The sequence below is a fragment of the Lithobates pipiens genome, unplaced genomic scaffold (genome assembly GCF_037356315.1).
Source record: "Lithobates pipiens isolate NorthernLeopardFrog02 unplaced genomic scaffold, aLitPip1_a1.2 Scaffold_8, whole genome shotgun sequence".
Lineage (NCBI taxonomy): Eukaryota > Metazoa > Chordata > Amphibia > Anura > Ranidae > Lithobates > Lithobates pipiens.
Genome location: NW_027507903.1, coordinates 429,510,635 through 429,534,306, shown reverse-complemented (window position 1 = coordinate 429,534,306; position 23,672 = coordinate 429,510,635). Strand labels below are relative to the sequence as shown.

General features: G+C 45.5%; 1 protein-coding gene across 1 annotated transcript in view; it reads left to right on the top strand.

Moving 5' to 3' along the window:
* LTC4S (leukotriene C4 synthase) overlaps window positions 1-23,672 on the top strand; it is a 236,324-nt gene that overhangs the window by 116,193 nt on the left and 96,459 nt on the right. The window contains exon 4 of the mRNA XM_077474284.1: window positions 11,375-11,445. Within this exon, the coding sequence (XP_077330410.1) occupies window positions 11,375-11,445 (71 nt within the window). The remainder of the gene's footprint in view (window positions 1-11,374; window positions 11,446-23,672) is intronic.

Below are 23,672 nucleotides of genomic sequence, written 5' to 3'. Positions count from 1 at the left end.
TTAGCACCTCAAGAAATGAGATAGGCAGTCGTAAACTAAAAGCTGCGTAAATTCCAGAAAACGTACCTTAGTTTGTAGATGTGACAACTTTTGCGCAAACCAATAAATATACAATTATTGACTTTTTTTTTACCAAAGACATGTGGCTGAATACATTTTGGCCTAAATGTATGACTAAAATTGAGTTTATTGGATTTTTCTAATAACAAAAAGTAGAAAATATCATTTTTTTTCAAAATTTGCGGTCTTTTTACGTTTATATCGCAAAAAATAAAAATCGCAGAGGCAATCAAATACCATCAAAAGAAAGCTCTATTTGTGGGAAGAAAAGGACGCAAATTTTGTTTGGGTACAACATTGCATGACCGCGCAATTACCAGTTAAAGCAGCGCAGTGCCAAAGTGTAAAAAGACCTCTGGTCATTTACCAGCAAAATGGTCCGGTCTGAAAGTGGTTAAAGGACTTTTTTTCCTGCATAAATGACACTTTGTGCAGGGACAGTTCTAAGCACGGGAAACACGCGCCCCTTCACAGGCATACTATAGACAACCCCCCCCCCTACGAAATTTAAAGGAATATTACACTTTTATTGTTTCACTTTAATCATTATTAAAATCACTGCTCCCGAAAAAACGGCCGTTTTTAAAACTTTTTTTTGCATTGATCCATGTCCCCTGGGGCAGGACCCAGGTCCCCAAACACTTTTTAGGACAGTAACTTGCAAATTAGCCTTTAAAATTAGCACTTTAGATTTTGAACGTTGGAGTCCCATAGACTTTAATAGGGTTCTAAAGTATGCTATATACTAGCTCCGTCGAATCTTCTTTATACATTCGACAGACACCATAAGCCTTCAAAGACAGATTCGACCGTGATTCATGTTGATTTTCGGACGAATGCAATTTTTGAACGAAAAACGGAATAAATAAAAACGAATTTCGGGAGTAACTAAATAAATTAAGTTTTCAGACGAAAACGAAATTCCGAAACGAAATATTTTACTCTGCACATGTCTATAATACCTCTGCAAGACACAACACAAGACAAACCCTAATGTCAGGCTAAACGCTCCTAATCTTGTCCCAATATAGGCCTCAATCTAGAAGCAGTATAGGCCACTGATGCACCAAGTTAAAATTGTACCTTTGGTCTAATGATCAGCGCTTATGATACTCCTTCCTCCGCTCACAGATTATACCTCCTTACATATGCGTGTTAGGCATTATATAAAATAATGTATCCGCGCTTAGGTCAGAGAGGAAATAACGTGTGCAGCCTACCCTGCTAGGTCCCCAATAGGGGACTAGAATGATAATAGTACAAGTATAAGGGTAAATGGCGCTACCTATATAATGAAAGGCGACAGACCCGGTTCACTTGTTAGGTGCTATGTGCCTCTATAGTGACTAATAAAAGTGCATATACCAATAGTGCAATCCTAATAAATTACCAATGTGCATATACCAGTGGTGCAAACCTCACTAGGTTGCCAAATAAATATGAACTTAATATAAATAAATGTTTAAAAGTGATACATAAACCGGGATACTCCAATACCAAAAATGCAAGTATATAAAAAATAAATAAGAATAAAAGCATACATAAAAATAGTCCTAAAAGTGTAAGACAAATATTAAATAAAAAAAAAGTTGAAATTATATAAAACGACCCCCCAAAAAATAAGCGTGCCAAGTCCAAAAAATAGATCAAAAAATCAATCCAACCAAAGTTTTAAGTGATAATTAAGTGCTTGGTGACGATAAACACAGGAACAAACTCCAGGCGACTTTTAAGTGCTCACCCTCTTGGGTCCCCACTCACCAGCTTCAATAGCCCCTACAGGGTTATCTCGCATAGCATATAGGCTTGATGTACCGATACTGTTTCCCAAGATAGATCATGGAGCCGGGCTCCAACCTTTCCAACCAGTATCCAGCTCCTATTCACTTCCCAAGGATATCCCGCAGCCGGACCGAAATTAGGTGTGCAAAAAATCTCTCTCCAAGCCCAGATCAACCAGCTGTGCTCCTCTCTTAATGCTCTCTCCAATATCCAGTATAGATAAGGTTTTCATGCAAAAAATTTGATATGGGCTCCCATAGTGTAGTATTTAAATAAGGAAATGTTTTTATACCAAATTTAAAACAGTAAAGAAAGAGAAACAAAAAAAGTAAAAGTAAAAAACAAAACAAATGTTCCATACTATGGAAATTCTTCACAAAGTCCTTCAACTATGGGAGAAATGACAGCTTCAGACCCGTGGTATGTCTCACTTGCAGCGTGCTCTCCAGCTGCATTCCACAAGCTCACTGACCGCTATCACACCTGGAAATGACGTCAGTGCGTGACTCCGCCTTATGCAGGTTTCGTTATCAAAGATCTTCTGAGGTGGTGGAAGAAAGTGCTCTGGTCTGATGAGACAAAAATTTTACCTTTTGGCCATCAAAGAAAACGCTATGTCTGGTACAAACCCAACATATCACATCACCTAAAGAACACCATCCGCTCAGTGAAACATGGTGGTGGCAGCATCATGCTGTGGGGATGTTTTTCAGCAGTCAAGACTGGGAAACTGGTCAGAGTTGAGGGAAAGATGGTGCTAAATACAGGGATATTCTTGAGCAAAATCTGTACCACTCTGTGTGTGATTTGAGGCTAGGACAGAGGTTCACCTTCCAGCAGGACAATGACCCCAAACACACTGCTAAAGCAACACTTGAGTGGTTTAAGGGGAAGCATGTAAATGTGTTGGAATGGCCTAGTCAAAGCCCAGACCGCAATCCAATGGAAAATCTGTGGTCAGACTTAAATGTAGCACTTACCCCTGAAGGAGCGGCTGAATTTTTGATTCTGGCCTGTACTCTGCTAATGAACCCCCCTGAATTGACTCAGTCCCCTTGACACAGCTGTGGTGCAATACAATACAGTACAATATTATGTAATGCAATATACCTGTGTTGTATCCTCAGGACTCACTGGCTCCACCTGGTGGAGAAAAAAAACAGTACGTCACACAACTGGATACTTAACCAGAAATATATTTTTACTGCAAGTATATTAAAACAGGTGGTTACAGAGATTGCACTGTCATCACAACGTAGGATGTCAGTACAATATATATCAACAGACAAATACAATATGAAAGATATATATATTCTATGTATCTAAACCTGGGAGCTCCCGCTACTTTTAAAAGTTATATGTGAGGCCTCACTAAAAGTACTTTCTCCCATATCTTCGCTAGCTAGAAATGACTCCTCTGGTATTTGTAATCCAAAAGGTAGGTGAAAGTTAGCTCAAGGTGCTCCAGGTATAACTCCAAGAACTATTTTACAAAGGCTTGAGTAGTTAAAGTAGATAGGCCTCAAGCCTGTTCAGTGTCAGTTGCTCTGCTCCTCCGTGGGACTACAGATCCCAGCGAGGCCTGTATGTGAGTCTAACTGCGTGTGAAAGTTAACAACTGTGGATCTGCAGGTGAGTGTCTCTGAATCTTCAATCTGGTCACTGTCTTTAGGCACCGTCAGGTCACTTGTGCAGACAAACTGCGTTGCTTGTAACAGGAGGCTTCACCACAGATCCTCACAGGCTGGCCACAAGATCCCCAGAGACCTAAAATGGCCGCTCCGGTTCCTTTTATGTCCTACCCAGCATGCACTGCTAGAGAAAGTGTTCATGGGTAGGTCACCAAGCCTCCTGGGTAAAAAGGGTCAACCTTCTAAACAAAACAACAGTCACTTCCTTTGTTCCTTCCTGTGTTCAATGGTTAAAAACAAAAGTTATCCCAGTGCACTTTCTGTATTTGACCGCTAGATGGCACCAAATACTAAGCTATAGAATTGTCCATAGGCTTGCATTGTAAAACATTAGCATCACATTAATAGGCAAAAATATGTCCACGCTATATAAAGATTGCTGTTCACAAGCGCAAACCATCCAACTAGAAGCAGCTGGAGCAGTTTTGCAAGGAGGAATGGACAAAGATCCCAGTGGTAAGATGTGGCATGCTCATAGAGACTTATCCAAAGTGAGATGTGATAGCCACAAAAGGTGGCTCTACAAAGTATTGACTTTAGGGGGTGAATAGTTATGCACATTGACTTTTTCTGTTATTTTATCCTATTTGTTGTTTGCTTCACATTAATAAAAAAAATCTTCAAAATTGTGGGCATGTTCTGTAAATTAAATGATGCAAATCCTCAAACAATCCATGTTAATTCCATGTTGTGAGGAAACAAAACACGAAAAATGCCAAGTGGGTGAATACTTTTGCAAGGCACTGTAAGCCTTGAAAGTTTGCTAGTAGTTCCTACAGGTGTCCCAACTTTTGTTGAAGTGTCGGAGCAGACTGTGTTACTACACTCTCTAATCAATATAATTGATTGAACTGGATGGACTTGTGTCTTTTTTCAACCCAAGTAACTATGTAACATTTGGACAGTATTGTGCTGCAGGAAGTAGTATATTGCTCTCAAAATGGCCAGCAAAATGAAATTAACAAAGGACGACAGACAGACCATTGTAACCCTGTGTAGGTCTTTCCTTTAGAGCAATTGCACAGCTTAACACTGAATGAAGTAAGCAAGTCTCAGTTTTAATATTGAAGAGAAGACTTTGAGCTTTAGGTTTGTCAGGTTGGTTGGCGGTAAGAAAGCCATTGCTAAAACTACAAAATAAGAAAAAGAGGTTTACTTGGGCTATGAAGCACTGTCAGTGGACTATTGAAGACTGGAAGAAGGTCTTATGGACCAATGAATCAAAATTTTAGACCTTCGGTTCATCACGCAAGGTCGCTGTTGAGTGGGTGAAATGGTGGTTCCTTGGTGTATGACACCAACTGTCAAACATGGAGGAGAAAGTGTGGTGGTCTTGGGCTCGTTTGCAGGATCCAGAGTCAGCGAATTGAACAGAGTGAGGGGCACTTTGAACCAAAACTACTAGCACAACATTTTGCAGCACCATGCAATACCCTCTGGAATATACCTAGTTTGTCAGGTGTTCATCCTACAGTAAGATGATGACCCAAAACATACCTCCAGGCATATCAGAACTAATTTGGAAAGAAAGGCATAAGACAGAAGGCTTCAAATCATGGAAAGGCTATACAGTCTCCATAATAAACTCCATCAAGCTGGATTGGAATGAACTAGGCAGAAGGGTAAAAACAAAGCAACCTACAAGTGCAACAAATTTGTGGGAACTTCTGTAACAGTGTTGGGAAGAGCTTTCCAAACAATATTTGATTTTTGTTGTAGAAAGAATGCCACAAGTGTGTTTGGCTGTTATATCTGCAAAAGGTGGCTACTTTGAGTAAAACATTTAGATTACATTTTGATAAAGAAAATGATTCCCTGATTTATTTTTTGAAGTACAGTTGTTTATTTGTTTTATGCTTTATTTCTTGATCATACATCATGGGACACAGGAGCTTCATTACATAGTGGGTTATATAGGCACCTCTGGTGATTGGACACTGGTTAACCCCAATTAAGGAGAATTCCTCCCCTATATAACCCCTCCCATATGGGAGGCACCTCAGTTTTTTCGCCAGTGTCTATGGTGGTTGGTCACGTAAAACTTTAGCTCTGTGCAGGTCCCTGCGGGGGCCTAAGGGCTACAACAAACCGGATCCATATCTTGGGCCAATATTTGACTCCCAAGATGGTATGGTACCCGGGCCTCGTCAGCCGAAGAAACGAGGTTGGGCCTGTAAGTTCTCTCCTATTGGAAGACTGGGCTCTGGGAAAACCAGACTTGGTGTACTGTTTATACAGAGCGCACAAAAGTTTCTGGCAGAGTCTTTTATATGGTCCAGGTAGGAGGCTCTTCCGAGAAAGAGCCCCAGATAAACCTGAAGGTTGGCTAACACTGCCAGCCGCGATGGGTGAAGGCTGGAATTTGTCTGTTTCAGCAATTCCTGCGGCGGGGACAGGTAAGGGAAGTTAATCCTATATATATATAATTATATGATGGATTTCTTCATTTTGAGTAGTTGTATGTCTTACCTGGTTTCCACCACTAGAGGGAGTAAGAGCAGCCTGATGCATACTTACATGCCTTTCAGTACACACGCTCAGTGAAGCCTGGTTCTCCAGCTGTCTCACGCCTCCACTGCAGTCCCTGCCACAATAAAGGTAATACAGGGGTCCCACATAGTCTGGGGGTCCCAAGCAGCTCCGATGGAGTTTTTCCTTCCCCCCCCTGGATTCCGCGGTCCTCGTGCATGCGCGCACGCCCTCCCGGCCTAATGGAGGAGGGGGGGTGTGGTTGTGAGCCGTGCACTGCGCAGGCGCCAGGCGGCAGTTTTAAAAAGCCCAGAGCGTCAGGGGGCTGTAAGTGGAGACACAGGAGCTGTGGGCAGTAAGCATCCCAGGGGATTGGATCCAGGCAAACCTTAGACACCTACTCAGCATCAGGTTGTGCAGTTTAAGCATATATATTTATTGTGAGACTTTAAGCACAACAGTGATTGCACTTTGTACTAGTACCTCTGCTTTGTAGCTTAGGACTATGTCTCCTCGTAAGAGGGTCTCAGGGGGAGGTAACAAGAGCACTGGTAAATCACCGCCTAGGTCAAGGGGTTATAAAAGTGCCTGTAAGTTACCATCCCCCCCTGCAAGACTGGAGCCAGTCTCTCAGGACGAGTCAGTGCCCCTGTCAGGTTTTGCAGCCTCTCCCGGTTTATGTCACTGAGGACTCCCTTAGGGCTACATTGGAGGGTTTTGAAGGGAGAATAATGAATTTTATTTCTGCTTCCCTAAAAGATAGCAGGAAAAGGGGTAGATCCCCTCCCTCTGCTGAAATACCTCTCTCAGATGATTCTTCTGACAATGAGGAGAGATCCCTATCTTGGGACAGGGATCATGAGCAGTCGGATGAAGCAGAGGAAGAGGAGAGAGTCCCCTCCTCCCAGGCGCTCAGAAAGCAGGTGCAGTATTATACTGAATTGGTGCGTACCTCATTCAGAATGCCTGCTGCTGAAGTCGCTGCATCCTCTGTTTCTTCCCTGGGAGTCAGGAAAGCCCCACAGACTGCCTATTCCTTCCCAATTCATCCCTTAATAGATGAATTGTTGTATGAGGATTGGGGACATCCCGATAAACTGTTTGCTCCTCCTAAAAGGTTTTCTATGCATTATCCTCTGGAGGAAAGTTTCAGCAAGAAGTGGGGGGTCCCAACTGTTGATGCGGCTGTTTCTTGCGTGAATAAAAACCTGACTTGCCCCTTGGATAATGCGCAGATATTTAAAGATCCAACTGATAAGAAGCTGGAAACTTTATTAAAAGCCTCCTTTTCCATGACTAGCGCTGTAGTGCAACCTACAGTCGCAGCCGTGGGGTTGTGTCAGTTCCTCAAGGAACAGGTTAAGCAGATGCTTGGGCTCCTTCCCAGTGAGGAAGTAGAGAATTATGCAGAATTGCCTCATATTCTGTGTTTCATGATTGATGCGATTTTGGATTCTGTCCAACAAGCATCACATTTGTCTCTCATGTTGGTACACATGCGAAGGGTCCTATAGCTAAAGAATTGGGCAGCTGAGCTGTCGTGCAAGAAGCATTTGATTGGGTTCCCGTTTAAAGGGGAACGTTTGTTTGGAGAAGCATTAGACAAATTCGTCCAAACAATTTCAGGAGGTAAACCTACTCTCCTTCCAGTCAAAAGGAGCAAGCGTCCTTCATTTAGGCGTGCTCTCTCTGCCAGAGCATCAAGCTCTAAGCAGTGGTGACGGCCTTCTCAACCCTCCTCTACAGAAAAGGCTCAAGGCCGAGCCCAGGGGCAGAAAAAGACTTGGGGGCGAAAGCCTGCCAAGCAGAGCCCAAAAGCTTCCTTGTGAAGGGGCGCCCCCGCTGGCAGGAAGAGATCCGGGACAAGGGGGTGATCTCTTCGGTATCTCTGGGCTACAGGCTAGAGTTTCAGGAGATTCCACCTTCTCGTTTCCTAAGGTCAAGGATCCCCAGGGATCCAGTAAAGCAAAAACCGCTATTTCTGGCCTTAGATCACTTACTATCCCAGGGGGTGATAGTAGAAGTGGACCCAAAAGAACAGGGTTCAGGGTTTTACTCGAATCTCTTCACCGTTCCGAAGCCAAATGGAAGTGTCAGACCTATCCTAGATCTGAAGGATCTGAACTGGTTTTTACGCATCCGGTCCTTCCGAATGCAGTCAATCTGCACTGTGGTCTCCTCCCTGCAAGGGGGAGAGTTTATGGCATTAATAGACATCAAAGATGCATATCTCCATGTGCCAATTTTTCCCGCACACCAAACATTTTTAAGGTTCGCGATAGAGCGGCGCCATTTTCAATTTGGGGCCTTGCCGTTCGGGCTTACTACGGCCCCTCGAGTCTTCACAAAGGTTCTGGACCCTCTCTTGGCAAACCTAAGAGCTCAGGGTATAGCCGTCATGGCTTATCTAGACGATTTACATTTTCATGGAGAAAACAGTAGCGTTCCTGAACCACAGCGTTACCAGAACGCTAGAACACCTGGAACGCCTAGGTTGGATTATAAACCTAGAAAAGTCGTCCCTACAGCCTGCCACCAGGTTGGAATACCTGGGTATGATCATTGACACCGCTCGGGGCAAGGTGTTTCTTCCAAGGCCAAAAGCCTTGGCCATTGGGGATCTGGTGTGCCTAATTCTGGGCAGGAGATCATCCCCCATTCGATTGTGCATGAGACTGTTAGGAAAAATGGTCGCCTCCTTCGAGGCCATCCCATTTGCCCAGTTCCACTCAAGGCCTCTGCAAAGATGCATCCTTGCGGCTTGGAACAGGAAGCCCCAATCCTTGGATCTTCCTATGCGTTTATCCCCAGGGACACGCTAGAGTCTCGTCTGGTGGTTACAAACCAAGAATTTGCTGAAGGGAAAAACTTTTCTTCCTCTTCCATGGAAGATTATCACGACAGATGCCAGCCTGACAGGCTGGGGAGCAGTGTTGGAGGAGACGTGCTCGCAGGGGAAATGGTCTGCGATCGAGAGGCTATTGCCCATAAATGTCTTGGAGATCCGGGCAGTTTATATGGCTCTCATAAAGTGGTCTTACAGACTACGGGGTCTCCCTGTTCGGGTTCAGTCCGACAATGCCACAGCAGGGGCTTATATCAATCACCAGGGCGGTACCAGGAGTCTGGTGGCCCAAAAAGAGGTGAATCGCATACTTGTCTGGGAAGAAAAGCATGTTCCGTGTCTTTCTGCAGTCTTCATTCCAGGAGTAGAAAATTGGCAGGCGGATTTTCTGAGCCGCCAGCAGTTGTACCCAGGAGAATGGGCTCTGCACCCCGACGTGTTTCAGAACATATGTCACAGGTGGGGTACTCCAGACGTAGATCTGTTTGCATCCAGGTTCAACAGGAAACTGGACAATTTTGTGTCAAGGACAAGAGATGCACTTGCTCAGGGGTCAGATGCTCTGACAGTTCCCTGGGATCAGTACAATCTGATCTATGCCTTCCCCCCGAGCCCGCTTCTGTCTTGGTTCCTGGGAAGAGTCAAGAGGGAGACAAAATCGGTCCTTTTAGTGGCCCCGACTTGGCCCAGGTGACCGTGGTACGCAGAGATCATGAAGTTGGCAGTAGGCAGGCCATGGATCCTCCCTCTCCGGCCAGATCTGCTCTCACAGGGTCCAATTTACCATCCTGCTTTACGCAGTCTAAATTTGACGGTTTGGCTGCTGAGACACACATTCTGAGAGACCGTGGCCTTTCGGGGCCAGTCCTTTCTACTCTGGTCAATGCCAGAAAGCCGGCCTCCAGGCTTATTTATTACAAAATCTGGAGGGCATATGTTTCCTGGTGTGAACTCAGGAAATGGCATCCTAGAAAGTATGTCATTAGCAGGATCTTGGCCTTTCTCCAGTCAGGCCTAGAAATGAATTTGGCCATAAGCACTATCAAGGTGCAGATTTCGGCCCTGTCAGTGTTTTTTCAGAAGCCACTTGCATCGCATTCCCTGGTGCGAGCTTTCATCCAGGGGGCCATGCGGATAAGACCGCCAGTTAAACCTCCGGTATGCCCATGGGATCTGAATTTGGTTCGGCTTTGCAGGGGCAACCATTTGAACCTTTGCATCTGGCTTCATTAGTTCTCCTGACTAAAAAATTGTTTTTCTTGGTAGCCATATCCACGGCTAGAAGAGTATCAGAGCTAGCAGCTCTTTCCAGCAAGGAGCCGTATCTAATTATTCATAAGGACCGGGTGGTCATGCGTCCCAACAGGTCCTTTCTACCTAAGGTGGTTTCGGGATTCCATTTGAATCAAGGTGTAATCCTACTATCCTTTTTTCCAGATCCACAGTCCGCAGAAGAAGAATCTTTGCACACTTTGGATGTGGTTAGGGCAATCAGTATCTATCTTCAAGCAACTGCTCGGATAAGGAAAACTGATTGCTTGTTTATTTTGCCGGAAGGGCCAGGCGGCGTCAAAATCCACTCTCTCAAGGTGGATTAGACAGATTATTTTTCAGGCCTATAGTGTTAAAGGGAAAATCCCTCCTTTTCCAGTGAAAGCGCACTCTACTAGGGCTGTAAGTGCTTCTTGGGCAGTGCATCACCAGGCCTCCCTGGCTCAGATCTGTAAGGCTGCAACTTGGTCATCAGTCCACACATTCACCAGATTCTATCAGGTGGATGTCAGAGGGCAAGAGGATATCTCCTTTGGGCGCAGTGTACTGCAGGCTGCAGTTTAGGTCCTCCGGTCCCTGGCGGTCTATAATTATGACCTGTGTCTCCCTCCCCTCAATCTGAGCATTGCTTTGGGACATCCTACTATGTAATGAAGCTCCTGTGTCCCGTGATGTATGATCAAGAAAATGGGTTTTTTATATACAGCTTACCTGTAAAATCCTTTTCTTGAGAGTACATCACGGGACACAGAGCTCCCGCCCCTCTTGGGTTTTACGTGGTTTCTTATTGCTTTGCTAAAAAAACTGAGGTGCCTCCCATATGGGAGGGGTTATATAGGGGAGGAATTCTCCTTAATTGGGGTTAACCAGTGTCCAATCACCAGAGGTGCCTATATAACCCACTATGTAATGAAGCTCCTGTGTTCCGTGATGTACTCTCAAGAAAAGGATTTTACAGGTAAGCTGTATATAAAAATCCCATTTTTCAGAGTACACAGAGACATAAAACTGCCTAAATGTCAATAGAAACTAGAAAAAGGAGGAATTCTAAAACTTTGACCAGTAGTCTATCTATTAATTTTTGTTTTATTTATCTTTAGATCTATCTGTGTATTATCACTATAGATCTATCCCTGTATTATGTGTCTATCTAAATATCCATTCTTGTGTTATCTATCTGTCTATGTATCTATAATTTTTTTTGTATTCTAGGTTTATTTATTTTAAGTGACTGTAAACAATGTTTTCATTTCAGAGTTAACTGCACTGAATACTTTCCCTTATTCCTTGCTGTTCTATGGCTGTCGGGGCTCTTCTTCCATCAAGGTGAGTGGAATTGTATTATTATTATTATTTTTTTTTACATATTGTCATGGAAACTGTATATAGGTGTATATATATATGAAAGTATAAGTGTCATTCCTATCCTTGCTTTTCTATTTAGTGGATAACTGACATAGAACAAGTACGTAGGTTGTACGATGTGACTACACTGGTTTCTTATAGGGATGAGCTTGGTGTTTGGGTCGAACATAAGTTCGACTCGAACATTGGTTTTCCCCCCATTCGACGAAGAGTGAACATTATGTGTCATTAATAGCAAATTCAAGCGCAGTGTATTGCTGTATGATGATTGGCCAAAGCATGCACCTGACCTGCATGCTTTGGCCAATCACAGCGCCCTCTGCTAAGAGAGCCATAATTGGCCAAAGGCAGGGTGCTTTTGGCCAATCATGGCTCAGGGGGACTAAGTCCACGTCCCAAACAATATAAGGCTGCTTACACAGCGGCCATGTGTAGTGTTGTTGATGTGGATAGAGAGATAACTTGATTTAGATTAAGCAGGCAGGTTATTCAGTTAGTGGCAGTGTATTTGATATATACCGTATATACTCGAGTATAGGCCGACCCGAATATAAGCCGAGGCCCCCAATTTACCCCCAAAAAACTGGAAAACTTATTGACTCGTGTATAAGCCGAGGGTGAGACATGGCTGTCCATCCCTGTGTGTCCGTCCATCCCTGTGTGTGTGTCCGTCCATCCATCCCTGTGTGTGTGTCCATCCATCCATCCATCCATCCATCCCTGTGTGTGTGTCCGTCCATCCATCCCTGTGTGTGTATCCATCCATCCCTGTGTGTGTGTGTGTGTGTGTGTGTGTGTGTGTGTGTGTATTCATCCATCCATCCCTGTGTGTGTGTGTGTGTGTGTGTATCCATCCATCCATCCATCCCTGTGTGTGTGTGTGTGTGTGTGTGTGTGTGTGTGTGTGTGTGTGTGTGTGTGTGTGTGTGTGTGTGTGTGTCCGTGCAGCCTTGTGTGTGTGTCCAGCCTACCTGTGTCCCAAGCCTCCGTCCCGAGCCGCCGTCGTCCCGAGCCTCCTCTGTCCCGTGCCTCCTCTGTCCCGTGCCTCCTCTGTCCCGTGCCTCCTCTGTCCCGTGCCTCCTCCGTCCCGTGCCTCCTCCGTCCCGTGTCGTGCCGATGGATCGCCGCTCTTCTCGGCGGCCATTCTACAATTCAAAAGCTGCGCCTCCGTCCTCCGCCTGTGATAGGCGGAACACTCAATTTCCCAGCAGCCTGTGTTCCGCCTATCACGGACATCCTCTCATACTCGTCCGTAGTATGAGAATGAACGGATGTCCGTGATAGGCGGAACACTGACTGCTGGGAAATTCAGTGTTCCGCCTATCACAGGCGGAGGCGGAGAAGGAGGCGCGGCTTTTGAATTTTAATGTCCGCCGTCTGTCTGCTCGATACGCTGATCGAGCAGTCAGACAGCGGTGACTCGAGTATAAGCCGAGGGGGCACTTTCAGCCTCAAAAAAGAGGCTGAAAATCTCGGCTTATACTCGAGTATATACGGTATATATATATATATATATATATATATATATACAGTCAGTCTAGTATATATATATATATATATATATATATATATATATATTTATGGTCGAAGCCCTATGGCCGATACGGATATGAACATAAGATTACCATAAGATTAACAACATGAAATGGACCTGAAGTGTGCCCTGGTCTGATGGTCGGTATACCAAAATAAGGGGGCATACCCTTAGATTAGAAATTAATATTTTGTGAAGAGAAATGAATTTGAGAAATGCCCTGAAAAGGGGATGGGAGGGTGGATGACGCGCACCGGAAACCGACAAAGACCACAGGCGAGCGGGCTGGTTAAATACCCTTTGGGCTCCTCCCATAAATTCAGGCCACCATACTGGCCTTCCTACTTATGGTCGAAGCCCTATGGCCGATATGGATATGAACAAATAGCCTTACCATAAGATTAAAAACATGAAATGGACCTGAAGTGTGCCCTGGTCTGATGGTCGGTATACCAAAATAAGGGGGCAAAAACATTCAGGTAGGGGTGTAGTTTTATTAGTTTTAGCTTAATTAGTTGAGCGAGTTTGGTGAATGCTTGTGCCATTTCCACCCGAGGATTGGGGATGTACTGGGCGAGGTAGGCAGGGTTCCAACTGCTTAGTCTCTCAATGACGTGACTTGGGACCCATGCCAACATGCTGCCAAGGGTGCTCAAATACTAAAGAGTGACCACAGTATGGACCGGGGTCGAGGTGTAGGCTGCGTAGAAGTACCCCATGTGTTTGGGAAACTGGCAGGTACGCAAGTGTTAGCACGAAAAGGCAATAGGGGACTAGAGTTTATGCGTTCCGGTAGGAGTGACAGTAGGTAGTCGAGTATGGTTACTCGACACCAAGCACTGCTTGTTCTATAGAAATGGACGTCTATCCTGGAGCCAGATTGCTGGGTTTTAGACACTGCAAGGTGGAGGATGAAATGGTGTTGGTAGCGAGCCAAGTGAGGACTACGCAGGACTTGGCCTGCGGGATTGCTGAAGGCCTGGAATGAACATACAGTGGACATTAAACTGGTGCCGCCAAGATAACTGCAGCAGTCTGCGCAGGAAGGACATAACCGAGAGCGGTCCAGACCTGGCTTCATCAACAAGATCAACCTCGGCCCAGTTGTCGGTGGCGAAAGCCAAGGCCTGTCCTGTCCTGACATGACCCCAGAGTCGAGAGGCTGTCATGACCGGTTATAGCTTGAAGAGGGAGGAAGTCTAGGTAAACCCGGGGTTTAGGAGTATCCCTGATGCCATGGTTCTGTAAACCAGTGGTGGCCAAAAATTGCAGCGAAGCCTGTGGAGGCTGCGGCATCTGTCACTACCAGGGGTGACAGGGGCATCGTAGGTGGTATAAACATCGCTATACCAATCCATGCAGTAAGAAACCTTCCGACATTGATAGGTCTGCTATTGCCACGGCATATAAATTAAGGATCTGAGAGGGGTCCTGTGTCCGTGAGAGGAAGACCAGGAGGCGTGACATAAAGATCGACCCTGGGGAATGGCCCGTATTGCAGATTTTGAGCATTCGTCAGGTGGTGTCTGTGTAGAACCTGGCTGCCAGTGCTACTAACGATAAATTGGCTAGGCCGTGGAAAAACCACAAAGGGCCAGGTAGATGGCCGCTTGGATGACTAGACTGGGGAATATACGAGGATTTTATATGTCCCTAAAGATGGCAGTTGTGATGGGCGAGCGTTTGCCGTTGGCTATGGGCTGATGCCTCTGGATGCCTCGTAGTGGGGATCTTACTGTATGAGCCGTAAAGACAGATAGCTCTCCGGGTCCTGTAGGGATAAGAAATGCTGAACGCTGGCTGGGCATAGCCTGACCGTGTTACAAGAGAAGCCAGTTGCGTGTATCAACACGATCCTGGTACAGGACGGAAGTTGAACTCAACTTTCCTAAGGGAGAGATGACAGACAGGAAACGGTGAATGGCTTGTAAGAAAAAGCCACAGGAGACAAGTGGCCAATTAAGTGCTGCTGAAAATGACGTGTAGCCAGTTTGTGTGCCACTGAGAATGTGCTTGCAAAAGAACGATTGCAAGAAGTTATGCTAAGTCGCGAGCCTTGGCATGATTGCAAAAGTTGTGTTTAAACGTGTGCTTGCGACAATTGCACGGGAGTTTGTCACTGGAGATGTGTTTGTAGTGACTGTGAGAAATTCGTGTTTCCGCATGTGCTTGCGAAGACTGCAGGAGTTGTGCTTGAACGTGTGCTTGGATGCGTGCTTGCAACGATTGCAAGATGTTATGCCAAGATGCATGCTTGTAACGATTGCAAGATGTTATGCTAGGATGCGTGTCTGCAACGATTGCAAGAAGTTACACCAGGATGCGTGCTTGCCATGATTGCAAGGAGTTATGCCAGGATGCGTGCCTGCAACAATTGCAAGGAGTTATGCCAGGATGCGTGCCTGCAACGATTGTAAGGAGTTATGCCAGGATGCGTGCTTTGCAACGATTGCAAGGAGTTATGGTAGGATACATGGGTAGCCAGGTCGAAAAAGACAGAAGTCCATCCAGTCCAACCACAAATCAAATAAATAAAGTATCGCACAACCCAACACACCCAATTCTACACCCACAGCTGATCCAGAGGAAGGCAAAAAACCCTAGCAAAGCATAGTCCAATTTGCTACAGCAGGGGAAAAAATTCCTTCCTGATCCCTCGAGAGGCAATCGGATTTTCCCTGGATCAACTTTACCTATAAATTTAAGTACCCCATTATATTATGTACATTTAGGAAAGTATCCAGGCTTTTCCTAAAGCAATCTATTGAGCTAGCCAGAACTACCTGCTAGCAATGATTGCAATAAGTTTGTGCCTGGACATCTGCTTGCAACGATTGCAAGAGGTCTATGCTCGAATGCGTGCTTGCAAGAGGTCTATGCTTGAATGTGTGCTTGCAACGATTGTAAGAAGTCTATGCTTGGATGCGTGCTTGCAACGATTGCAAGAAGTCTACGCTTGGATGCGTGCTTGCAACGATTGCAAGAAGTCTACACTTGGATGCGTGTTTGCAACGATTGCAAGAAGTCTATGCTTGAATGCGTACTTGCAATGACTGCAAGACGTCCATGCTTGAATGCGTGCTTGCAATGATTGCAAGAAGTCTATGCTTAAATGCGTGCTTGCAACGATTGCAAGAAGTCTATGCTTGGATGCGTGCTTGCAGCGATTTCAAGAAGTCCATGCTTGGATGCGTGCTTGCAATGATTGCAAGAAGTCTATGCTTAAATGCGTGCTTGCAACGATTGCAAGAAGTCTATGCTTGAATGCGTGCTTGTAACGATTGCAAGAAGTCTATGTTTGGATGCGTGCTTGCAACGATTGCAAGAAGTCTACACTTGAATTGCGTACTTGCAATGACTGCAAGACGTCCATGCTTGAATGCGTGCTTGCAACGATTGCAAGAAGTCTGTGCCTGGAAATGTGTTTTGCAATGATTGCAGGGAGTGTATGCTTGGGTGCATGCTAGCAGCGATTTGCAAGAAGTTGTTTCTTGAATGTGTATGGAATGAATCCGATACGAATCGGTTGTACGAATGAAAACAACTGGAGCACACCGGAACGTATCGGTGCATGTCGGATGCGACCGATTTGAATCGGGGCATGGTATATGACGGTCAATTAATGAAATATCTGTTATGACAGAGGCATAAGTCGGTCGTGCTGCGACTGCGACTGATGATGAACCGGACTCTGGAGCATGCACTGAAATGAGGCTAAAGCACTGGGGCACACCGTAACGAACCGGTGCATCACGTATGCAACTGGATTCGAAACGGAGCGCGGTACGTGGCGTTGAAATTATTTTGATTGCCATGACAGAGGCACGAATCAATCATGCCGCTGTTGCGACTGACCATTAATCGTGCATGCTCTGGAGCATGTACTGAAATGTGGCTGAAATACCTGGGGCGCGCCGAGGCGAATTTAGTGCACGATGCAACTGGATTCGTATCGGAGCGTGAAACGTGACAGTGAAATGATTTCCCATGACAGAGACATGAATCAGAGAACCGAAACCTGCAACCGATAATGAATCCTGACTCTGGAGCATGTACTGAAATGAGGCCGTAACCAACTGGGGCACATCGGAACGAATTGTTGCATCACGGATGCGACTAGATTCGAAACGGAGCGCGGTAAGTGACAGTGAAATGAGTGACAAAAGTTTGCCATGACAGAGGCCCGAATCGGTCGTGCCGCGATTGCGACTGACAACGAACGGGACTCTGGAGCATGTACTGAAATGAGGCCGAAAAATACCTGGGGCACGCCAGGACGAATTGGTGCATCGTAAATGCGACTGGATTCGTATCGGAACGTGATATGTGACAGTGAAATGATTTCCCATGACAGAGGCACGAATCGGTGCGTCGCAACCTGCGACTACCAACGAACGGGACTCTGGCGCATGAACTGAAATGAGGCCGAAAAATACCTGGGGCACGCCAGACCAATTGGTGCATTATAGATGCGACTGGATTCGTATCGGAACGTGATACGTGACAGTGAAATGATTTACCATGACAGAGGCATGAGTCGGTGACTCAATAAATGGGACTCTGGAGCATGTACTGAAATGAGGCCGAAAAAGCAACTGGGGCACACCGGGACGAATCGGTGCATTGTGGATGCGACTGGATTCGAATCGGAGCGCGATAGGTGAGAGTGAAATATTTAAAATGATCTGAAATGGTTTGAAATGGTTGAAATGGTTCGGCCTTGACATGGCACTGAGCGGTGTCCATCAAATCCACGAGAAACATCGATTAGTCTGTGGAGCATAAAACAGTGAGACACGCCTAAACGAAGCTGTGTCTTTGCGTCGGTGTGAGGTACACAAGCACAAAAGAAATGTTTGGTATGATAACGTTACGAGTAGTAGACAGACGTCGCGGCTGTGTATAGGGTTTTACGAATAACTCGTATGTTTGATATCGAGGTTTAGTGACGAGACATTTACAATGTATGAAATGACAAGTCAACCGAAAAAACCCTACCTGCGACAGCCGAATCGACACGTTAGTACGTGAACTGCAAACGGGAACGAGGACCTCGAACAACTACGAAACGGTAACTCACGGACGCTAATGAGTTTCGAAGAGTCGGCCTAGTGACGTCGTGCCGCGCACCGGAAACCGACAAAGACCACAGGCGAGCGGGCTGGTTAAATACCCTTTGGGCTCCTCCCATAAATTCAGGCCACCATACTGGCCTTCCTACATATACACACACACACACGCTGCCAGTGTAGCCTATATCTACAGTACATTCTGTGGTGTACTGTTTCTAATACACTGGTGGTGTAGTTTATATATATATATATAGTATATACAGTATCTCACAAAAGTGAGTAAACCCCTCACATTTTTGTAAATATTTTGTTATCTTTTCATGTGACAACATTGAAGAAATGACACTTTACTACAATGTAAATTAGTGAGTGTACAGCTTGTATAACAGTGTAAATTTGCTGTCCCCTCAAAATAACTCAACACACAGCCATTAATGTCTAAACCGCTGGCAACATGTCATGTGACTTGTTGGTGTTACAAGGTCTCAGGTGTGAATGGGGAGCAGGTGGGTTCAATTTGGTGTTATTGCTCTCACTCTCTCATACTGGTCACTGGAAGTTCAACATGGCACCTCATAGCAAAGAACTCTCTGAGAAGCTGAAAAAATATAAGAAGATTGCCAAGACCCTGAAACTGAGCTAAAGCACAGTGGACAAGACCATACAGCAGTTTAACAGGACAGGTTCCACCCAGAACAGGCCTCGCCATAGTCAACCAAAAAAGTTGAGTGCACATGCTCAGCATCATATCTAGAGGTTGTCTTTGGGAAATAGACATATGAGTGCTTCCAGCATTGCTGCAGAGGTTGAAGGATTGGGGGGTCAGACTGTCAGTGCTCAGACCATACGCCGCACACTGCATCAGAACTCTGCATGGCTATCATCCCAGAAGGAAGCCTCTTCTAAAGATGATGCACAAGAAAGCCTGCAAAGAGTTTGCTGAAGACAAGCAGACGAAGGACATGGATTACTGAAACCATGTCCTGTGGTCTGATGGGACCAAAATAAATGTATTTGGTTCAGATGGTGTCAAGCATGTGTGGTGGCAACAAGATGAGGAGTACAAAGACAAGTGTGTTTTGCCTGCAGTCAAGCATGGTGGTGGGAGTGTCATGGTCTGGGGCTTCAAGAGTGCTGCCGTCACTGGGGAGCTACAGTTCATTGAGGGAACCATGAATGCCAACATGTACTAAGGCATACCTAAGCAGAGCATGATCCCCTCTTTTCAGAGACTGGGCTGCAAGGCAGCATTCCAACATGATAACGACCCCAAACACACCTCCAAGATGAACACTGCCTTGCTAAAGAAGCTGAGGGTAAAGATGATGGTCTGGCCAAGCATGTCTCCAGACCAGACCAGAGGAGTGGAAGAGGATTCCAGTGGTAACCTGTGAAGCTCAGGTGAACTCCATGTCCAAGATAGTTAAGTCAGTGCTAGAAAATAATGGTGGCCATACAACATATTGACACTTTGGGCCCAATTTGGACATTTTCACCTAGGGGTGTACTCACTTTTGTTGCCAGCGGTTTAGACATTAATGGCTGTGTGTTGAGTTATTTTGAGGAAACAGCAGATTGACACTGTTATACAAGCTGTACACTAACTACTTTACAGTGTAGTGTGTAATTTCTTCAGTGTTGTCACATGAAAAGATATAATTAAATATTTACAAAAATGTGAGGGGTGTACTCACTTTTTTGTGAGATACTGTATGTGATGTGTGTGTATATATATATATATATATATATATATATATATATATATATATATATATATATATACATATATATATATATATATGTAAACACACACACATATACAGTCTCTGTACACTGTATCTAATACAGTGTGTACAGTGTGTACAGCCATAGTACCATTGCTAATACAGTGCAGGTGGTGTACACACAGTACACACAGTGTGTACAGTTTCTACTATACTTCTGGTGGTGTACACAGTACACAATACGATGCAGCCATAGAACAGTTGCTAATACAGTGTAGGCAGTTTTCACAGTATATAATACAATGTGTACAGTTTCTACTACACTTCTGGTGGTGTACACAGTACACAATACAGTGCAGTTGTAGTACAGTTGCTAATACAGTACAGGCAGTGTACACAGTATCTAATACAGTGTGTACAGTTTCTACTACACTTCCGGTGGTGTACACAGTATCTAATACAGTGTGTAGTGTGGTGTTGCAAAACAAAATATACATCATGTCCGGAAGGCCACCAAGGAGATTCGGATGCTCACAGGCCACTAAAAGAGGGTAAGCAGCCTCTGTGTCTACAGACAACAGTGCTGGTTATGGACATGGTGCATCCTCTGAGCCAGAACATGTAGAAGAGTTTGTGGAGTGGATAACAAAGCTGTCCTCATCCTCCTCATCCTCTATCACCCAGGCTCAGAGTAGTTTGCCTTCCAATGCAGCTGCCAAAGTAGCCTATTCCACTGGCTCCTTGCCCAGAGTCACTCCTTCCGTAGCTCCACCATCATGCACAGAGGAGTCCCCAGAATTAATCGACCACAGTGTTGGGTACATGCTGCTGGAAAATGCACAGTGATTTGAAGGCTCCGATGTTGGTTCCCAGGTTGAGGAAAGGAGTAACATGAGCCTAGAGAGAGGGAGTGCCCAAAAAGCACAAGAAACTGGCAGTCATGTTCCCCCAGCTGCTGCATACTGCCATATTTGTTCCAGTGACGAGGAGGGAGGGAATGTGAGATCACTGACTGTACTTGGGTGCCTGAGAGAAGAAAGGAGGAGGAGGAGATACAACTCCAACGCGGCAGGATGTCCTCTAGGGGCAGCTTAAGGGCAGCCACCCTATTGCATCACACAACAGAGCTCCACAGGTGCAGGGTGCTGCTGACTCCCCGCTGACTTTTAAAAGTTCCTTGGTGTGGGCCTTTTTCGACATGTGCAGCAGATCACACCATTGCTGTTTGCAACCTACGTCTGAAGCAGATCAAGCATGGCTAGAACAGCAGCTGCTTGGGAACCACATGCTTGACCAGACATATGACAACCTGTTATGCAGTTGAAAGACCCACAACAAAGAAAAAGGAGGACTTCTCCTTGCTCATCCTTTTGGGATCTCCAACTCTACTAAACCTCCAGTGCTCTCAAAAACCTGCACTGAGAGGAATGAAGGTATAGCAATATGGTAGATGTCCCAAGTACTTGCAGCCAAGCTGCTAGCAGTACACCACCATCTGATTTTAGCAGGCAAATTTCCCTACCCCAGTTGCTGAACTGTAAAAATTAAATTCGGTCCCTGCCATCCACATGCTCAGTGTCTAAATGCTAGCTTGGCCAAATTGCTAGCACTGCAACTGCTGCCTTTTCAGCTGGTAGACTCTGCCCCCTTTCATGAATTTGTGGAATGTTCTGTACCTCAGTGACAGGTTCCAAAACACCATTTATTTTCATGGAAGGCCATTCCGGCTCTCTACTGGCATGGGGAAGGCAAAGTTTTGGCCTCATTGGACAGGGCAGTTAGCAGTAAGGTGCATATTACCGCTGACTCATGGTCCAGCAGGCATGGGCAGGGACGTTACCTTTCCTTCACGGCACACTGGGTAACTCTGTTGGCAGCTGGGAAGGATGCAGGATAGGGTTCAGTGTTGTTGGACCTTGTTCTGCCACCATGCCTCCAAAATTCTAGTGGTGATTCTGCCACAGCTCTCTCCTCCACACCCTCCTCTTCTTCTTCCTCTATGGCCACTTCCACAGATTTGTCCTCTGAATCAGCGTTGCTCCGTAAGCATTCATGGGGCTATGCAAGTAGTCAGGATAAAAGATGCCATGTGGTATTTGAGTTGGTCTGCCTAGGGGACAGGAGCCACTCTGGGGCAGAGATTCTGTCAGCTCTGCAGGGGCAGGCTCAGAGGTGCTTGATGCCACGCCAGCTTTAGCCAGTAATGGTTGTATGCAACAATGGCACCAATCTTCTCTCTGCCCTCCGGCAGGGACACTTGACCCATGTTCCATGTTTGCCACACATTCTGAATTTGGTGGTGCAGCAGTTCTTGAGCAGGTACCCAGACTTACAGAATCTCCTGAGGCAGGCCAGAAAAGTCTGTGGTCATTTCCACAGGTCATACAAGGCCAGTGCTCGGCTGGCTGACATTCAAAGGAAATGCAACCCGCCCACCAACCGCCTCATTCGTGACATGCCTACCACTTGGAACTCAACTTTGGCAATGCTGCACACGCAGCAGAGGGCCATCAATAAGTACCTGTGCAAGTATTTCACCAGGACAGGGTCAGGGGAGCTTGGCGTCTTTTCGTAATGCCATTGGCAACTGATCAAGGATGCATGCACTGTTATGTCACCATTTGAGGAGGCCACAATGATGGTGAGCAACGACAATGCATACATCAGTGATACTGTCCCTCTAGTCTTCCTGATGGAGCACATGCTTCATGGAATCATGGACAGGGCACTTGAGGTAGAGGAGCGGGAGGAAGAGGAGGACGGTTTGTACAATGCGTTTCCAGACCCTGGGAGTTTACAATTTCCTGGTGCTGGACAATATGTTGCTGAGGCTTCGTTCAGTCAGAGGAAGAGCCGTGGAGAAGGTGACCGATGCCTTTAAACAATTTTTCAGTCTTCAGCGCCAAGGTCTGATTGGTTTAAGCAACCATCGCCAGCGTTGGCATTACATGGTGCAGGAATATCTAAGGGCAAGAGCAGACCTGGAGACCTTTCCAACAGAGCATCCACTGGGTTACTGGGTCTTGAGGCAGGACCACTGGCCAGAACTTGCTCAATATGCAATTGAGCTACTGGCCTGTCCTGCATCCAGCATGCTTTCTGAACGCATATTCAGTTCTGCTGGAGGGTTTGTAACGGATCAAAGAGTGCGCCTGTCCACAGACTCCGTTGATAGGCTCACATTCAAAAAAATGAATGAGTCTTGGATCAGCAGCTATCAAGCACCTGATGCTGATGTAACTGATTGAATTTGCTATGGATGTGGGATCCCTTGAAGACTGCCTATGATGACTATCCTATTCCTCCTCACTCTTGATGATGCTACCTTCCAACAATATTTTTGGTTTAGGGCACCACCACCACCACTCAAGGCCCAATTTTTCTGACCCTGTTTAACACGGGCATGAAATTGAAATTCTTGATATAATATTTCACAGCAAGGCCCGTTCCTGTGCCCACCAAGAGTAACAGTGAGGGCTTACAGTGTTCTGGTACCACCAACACCTAAGGCCCAATTTTCTGCAGAGTATATAGGGCAGGCCATATAGTATAAATACTGCTGTTCAGAGTATATAGTGCCTGGGGGACCCCCAAGCCATTTTTAAAAAGAATTTGGGTGAGGAGTACCCTTTAATATCCATACCAGACCCAAAGGGCCTGGTAATGGACTGGGTGGGGGAACCAATGCCGTTTTTTCCTATGATTTCAATTACAATTTTTTCAATGATTTATTGATTACAATATATTTCAGCCGCGTCGTTTTTAATCTTTTTTTTGCTATATTTATGATAATAACTTGCACATAAGCCTTTAAAATTAGCACTTTGGTGTGTTACATTCATGTCCCATAGACTTTAA